Source organism: Plasmodium reichenowi, chromosome 9, assembly GCF_001601855.1.
Source record: "Plasmodium reichenowi strain SY57 chromosome 9, whole genome shotgun sequence".
Taxonomy (NCBI): domain Eukaryota; phylum Apicomplexa; class Aconoidasida; order Haemosporida; family Plasmodiidae; genus Plasmodium; species Plasmodium reichenowi.
Genome location: NC_033654.1, coordinates 342,552 through 349,056, shown reverse-complemented (window position 1 = coordinate 349,056; position 6,505 = coordinate 342,552). Strand labels below are relative to the sequence as shown.

At 19.1% G+C, this 6,505-nt stretch overlaps 1 protein-coding gene across 1 annotated transcript; it reads right to left on the bottom strand.

The window, feature by feature from the left end:
• Positions 1-391: 391 nt before the first annotated feature.
• PRSY57_0907500 (exoribonuclease, putative) lies at positions 392-4,408 on the bottom strand (the record flags this gene model as incomplete). Its single annotated transcript, XM_012907315.2, has 1 exon — positions 392-4,408. The coding sequence occupies one exon, from the start codon at positions 4,406-4,408 to the stop codon at positions 392-394; it is 4,017 nt and encodes a 1,338-aa protein (XP_012762769.2).
• Positions 4,409-6,505: the final 2,097 nt, after the last annotated feature.

Here is a 6,505-nt window from a genome sequence, read left to right as displayed (position 1 = left end):
AAAAAAAAAAAAAAAAAAAAAAAAAAAAAAAATAAAATAATTAAAAAAAAAAAAATTTTTTTTTTTTTTTTTTTTTTTTTTTTTTTTTTTTTTTTTTTTTTTTTTTTTGTTAATAATTTAATTTCATATAATTTATTAACAAGTTATACATAGAAATAAAATGAAAAAGACATGTAACAAAATGAATTTTTGATTTCCATTCTTAATGGAATATAATAAAATATATAATAATAAATTTATTAAAAATTGTACTTTTGATATATACCTTATATATATATATATATATATAATTATGTATAAGGCTAAATACATAATAATTAATTCTAAAGGGATAAGAAAAAGAAAAAATATATACACATATATATTTATTTCATACATTTGTTCTTCAATATCATTTATCCTTATAAGGCATTGATCTATTATTATAGTAGTTATTTTTTTTATTTGTTCCAGTTGTGTTATTATTATAATTGCTGCTGTTGTTATGGTAGGGATCCTTTTTATAATAATTTCCTTCGTTGTGGTAATTATGATAATTATTACTATAGTTTTTATAATTATTATGATGATAACTATGAGGGGGATTATTATTATATATATTATTATTTGAGAATGACTTGGGATCATTTTTATGCTTGATATAATTATTATTATTATAATGAGAATTGTATGACACGTTATATGGGGATTCGTAATTTGTATTATCTTTATTATATGTATTTCTAGAATTATTATAATTATTATAAGTTACATCTTTTTTATGTTCATGTGAATATGTGACATTTTTTTTTGGCATTTGATACATATTATTATTTTTATGTGACAAGTTTGGGAAATTATTATTATAATTTTGATCTTGGAAATTTTGATTATGATGATAATTATAATTTTTTGGTGTCTTTGTATAATTATAATTTGCACTATTATTATAATTATGCATATTATCTCTTACTTTATTATTATAATGGTAAGCATTATTTAACCTAGGATCATTTGAATAATTATTAGGATTATGATAATGATGATTCGTTTCTTGATTTCTTGATTGGTTATATTTGGTGAAAGAATAGATTTGTGGATGATTATTGCTTAAACTATTTAAAATCATCCTTTTAGCAGCTGGTGCGTTAAATCTTAATTTTCTTTCTTCGTTATTTATATCTAGTACATTTAAAACATTTTTGGGTCTAATATGGTTCTTCAAGAGTGCTGATGAATGTTTTTCAAATTCTGGTTGTAAATAGAACGCACTATTACAAGTTGATGAAAAGTTCGATGAGAATTTAAATATTTTTTTAAGTATATGTACATCACTTTCTTCATGTTTACAATTTAAATATCCAAAGAGATTAACATTTCTGTTGGTAGTTATTGGAATGGTTATATTCATATTTTTAAAATAAACATCATATGTATTGTTCTTGTTGTTGTTATTGTTATCATTTTTGTTGATTATATTCTGCTTTTCATTATTATTATTATTATTATTATTATTACTTACAGTGTCCTTTTCTTCATTATCGTGTTCTTCATCATTCATATTAGCTTCATTTCGTTCAGCATTATGGGAATATTCAATATCTTCTTTATTTTGCATATTTATTAATGCATCTTCATTTTTTAAGGATTCCTTTTCTTTAACTTCTTTTAAATAATTTTTAATAGATTTTGTTATTGTTTTCGATAATGGATGATTTGAGCTAACATATATTTTATTGAGACCCCTCCTATTTCTTTTTTTTTCATCATTATTTAATGTATCATGTAAAGGTCTTGCGTGTTTAATTATTCTATCCTTATCTACAAATGGAAGTAATATAATCCACTGGTATTTATATTTTTTCCCATTTTCTTCTTCTTTAAAAGTATGAGGATAAAAATCGATAATTGGTGAATCTTTATGTAACATTAATTGTTTATACATTTTTGGTAAACAATGGCTTGAATTAGCTGGTAAGACACATAATAATTGTTCGAATGGTAATAATGGTTCATCTTTTTCAAAATTAAAAGTTATATTATCAATAATTAAATCTGAAGATAATGGAGCATAATAATATGGATAATACCAATGCCACATAGGACAAGATTGAAAATAATATGCCAGAACCCAAGCTAATCCTTCAACATATTTATAAACAACATCTTTAATAAAATCTTCTATAGCATCATTATCATCTAAATGAAATTTAGATTTATAATATTTCATTCTTATAATATCTGGATTTTCATCTCCTCCTAATTCTACATCCTCTTTTGGATTTTCACATTCGTTTGCTTTTTTAATAGCTTCTTTTAATAATAAATTGAATTCGTTAATATCATCTAATTTTTTATTTTCATCATATGAATCTTTTGGTAACACCTCAGTATTCGATAAAGTATCATTATTAGAAAATGTGTCATTATAATTACATGCATCATTATTTGAGAATATATCGTTATTAGAAAATAAACTATTATCATTATTATTATTATTATGTTCATTAGTATTATCATTATTATTATTATTATTATTATTATTATGTTCATTAGTATTATCATTATTATTATTATTATGTTCATTAGTATTATCATTATCATTATTATTATCATTATTATTATTATTATTTTGTAGGGTATCACCATCTTGTAATGTATCATTATTAAAAAATGTTTCACCTTTTTGTAATAAATCACTATTCAATGAGTGATCTTCCTCTTGTTCATTATTTATAGGTTTCTCAACATTTGAAACAGGGCGAACTAGAAAATTAATACTTTTTTCACCTTTCTTATCTTTATACTTAATATTTCTCATAGGCTGCATACTTTGAATTTTACTTTCATATAACATTTTTTTTGAAACAAGACTAGATGCAGGAGTTGTAATATTTTCCGATTTATTTGCTAACATACTATTAGGTCCTTTATTAGTATTAATTTCACCTTGTTGAACTTTATTTGTCTTGTTGTTTACATCTGATTTTTCTAAATGCTGTAGAACCTGATCTGTTGGATCATCAACACATTTCGCTCTTTTTAATGAATCCTTTTGTTGTAATTCTCTTTTTTCTCTTTTCTTCTTGAAATCATATTGAGAAACAAAGGTTTCCCTTTCCACCTCCGCTATGAAAGATATATATTTTGTAAAAGATTTTAAATTAATAGAACCTTCATTAATTAAATAATCTCCTAATGTTGGTAGAACCTTTTGATATAATAATATTAATTGATCTATACTTCCTCCTGCTATAGAAATGGATGGTAAATGAGGTAAGAAATCATTTCCACAAAAAAAACAAATAAATATAAAATCATCTATACATCTTTCCATATTAAAGCTTGTATCAAAAAATAGATCTTTTAATAAGTATTCTCTTAATATGGTTAAATCCAGAATTTGCAATTCATTCCAATATTCATAATTAAGTGACGCATTCTTACTAATCGTAACATTAGCATAATTTGGATCATTATATTTATTAAATAATTTTTTTTCTTTTTTAGTATATCTAGTACAGAAATGTAAATCATCATAACTTTTAAGCATACCTACATAATCTTTTTTTTTCGTTTTTTCTTTTTCTTCAGATTTCGGGTCTAAATCAATAATTTCTCTTAATATATAAAAATATGGTTCATGACTAGCTAAAGAAAGCATAATTAAATCAGCATCCATCCCGTGTATTACATGTCTAGTATTTGGATCATAACCTGGTTGTGCTCTTTGCGATTTTATAAAATTAAATATTTTATGTTCTCCTTCTCCGCATACATTAGAATCAGAAAATATAACAACAACATTTTTCCATTTTTCATCATTTGTAATTTTGTGTTCAATAAAATATTTTAAAGCAATAGATAATTCATGCATAAATTCAGTACCTGGAGTTATAACATTACTATCCCAATAGGTTGTTTCCTCAGGTACCATTTTATTTTCAGCTATAAAACGTTCCTTTAATTCTAAATATGCTCTCTTTTCTATTTCTGAACATGATATAGATTTAAATCTTCTACTTCTTTGTTGATTCATTTTTGCTTTAGGTGCAACACCATCAATAGCCATATAAAGAAGTTTCTTGGGTTCTATAATATCAAATAATCTTTCTACATATAAAAAAACATTCAGAAATATTTCTTCATTACTTTTTGCTCTTTTACTATTATCACTATGTGAACATAAGTGAATAATTCCATTCATATCTAAATACATATTATCGAAATATCCATTGATATTATCTGAACAATGTAATTCATCTGTATTATTAACATAATCATTTAAATCGTGTACTTTAAAATATTCTCCATTCTCATCATATTTTGTTCTTCTTGAATACACATCACTATCTCTGGTCTCGTAAACTGCTTTGGCTATTTTTGGATACCTTGTAACTAGCCATCTGTAAAAGGTGGGTACTCCCATATTCTACCTATATATATATATATATATATATATTATATATGTGTATCAATATATATATATATATATATATTACAAGAACTTATAAATAATTCTCTTATAAAAAAAAATATATGCTTATGGTCGAATTTTATTGTTATAATATTTATAACTAGATATATAATAAATTATTTATTGATATTATATGTTTCTTTTTTTGTTTGTTTTTAAATATTTTTTTTATATATATATTTAATATACTTTTAATTTTGCTATTCCCTATTTGTTTTCTCTCAAAGTTAAAAAAAAAATGCTATATATTTTCAAAATATGCCCTCTTTATATTTTTATATAAAGGATTAAAAAAAAAAAAAAAAAGCTTTCTTTTATTTTATTATTAATGAAGATATTTTGTCTTATTCATTACATTTCAAAGACTCATTTTATTGAATATTTAAAAAAAAAAAAAAAAAAAAAAATACAATTTAATTATTTCTTTTAAATTTTACAATATAACATATTCATATATATATTATGTGTCGTAATATATATACCTTAGACTGGGTGGTTAACTAATATTATGTTATATAGAATATGCAATGAAAAAAAAAATAAAAAAATAGATATAAATACAAAAAAAAATATATAATATATACCATTATTCATATATATTTATATATATGTATATATATTTATTTATTTATTTATTTATTTATTTATTTGTTTGTTTGTTTTATTGTTCATTATGTTAGCTTAATAAGAATAACACAATTTGATTTTTGTTAAATAAAAATAATTCATATATAACAAAAATAAAAATGTATACATAAATTTCTTTACAAAATTTATATACATAGAATAATGTTTAAAAATTATCTTAAAAAAAAAGGTGTATATATCTTTTTTTATCTAAATATATATTTATATATATAAACAAATAAAAAAAAAAAAAAGTTGAAAAAATAAAACAAAATGATATATCTTTAAAATATTCAACAATATATGAAAAAAAAAATGAAGAAGATAAAAGTATAAAACAAAAAGATGATCTTAAAATAAAAATATTTTTCAAAAGATGAAGAAAATAAAACATATATTATATATATATGTATATATATATATATATATAATTTAATATTATCATAATTTTTCATGAATTTACAATAAATATAAAATATATATAAATATATTATAATATAAAATTAATATAATATGAATACTTTGTCATTTTTTAATTTTATTAATTATATATTTTTTATTAAATAATTCTTTAAATAATAAAAAAATATATATATAATTACAAAAAATTAAATTATTATATAATATATAATATATATATATATATATATATATTAATAATATTATATATTATGATCTTATGTATATTCCTTATTTTATAAATATACTTTATTTTATTTTTCATTATATATATAAATATATATATATATATATATATATATATATATATATATATATATATATATATATATTATAATATTTATATATTTAAAAGGTTTTTCCTTGATATATGGAACGATATTTTATATTAAAAAAAATGGTAATTAATAAATTATATTATTATTACTATATAATTAAAATAATTTTTAACATACATATAAAGAAAGCAGCATATAATAAATTATATATATATATATTAGTATAGAGGGATTATAAATATATATTTTAATATATATATAAATATATTATATAATACAAAAAAATTATATATATACAAAATATGTATTTTTTTTATATATATATTTATATGATTTTATTTTTATAGTCCATATATATAATATTAAAAAAAAAAGGTAAAAAGTTAAAAGCTTCTATTCATTCATTATATATATATATATATATATATATATATATATAATATATTTATATATTTTTTAAATGGAATATGAAAAGAAAAATTAATTAATGCAATAATATATAAAGAGAATTTTCAAAATATATTCTCTCTATATAAAAATAAGTAAAAAAAAAAAAAAAAAAAAAAAAAAAAAAAAAAAAAAAAAAAAAAAATTAAAATTAAAAAAAAAAAATTTAAAATAAAAAAATCAAAAAAAAAAAAAAAAAAAAAAAAAAAAAAAAAAAAAAAAAAAAAAAAAAAAAAAA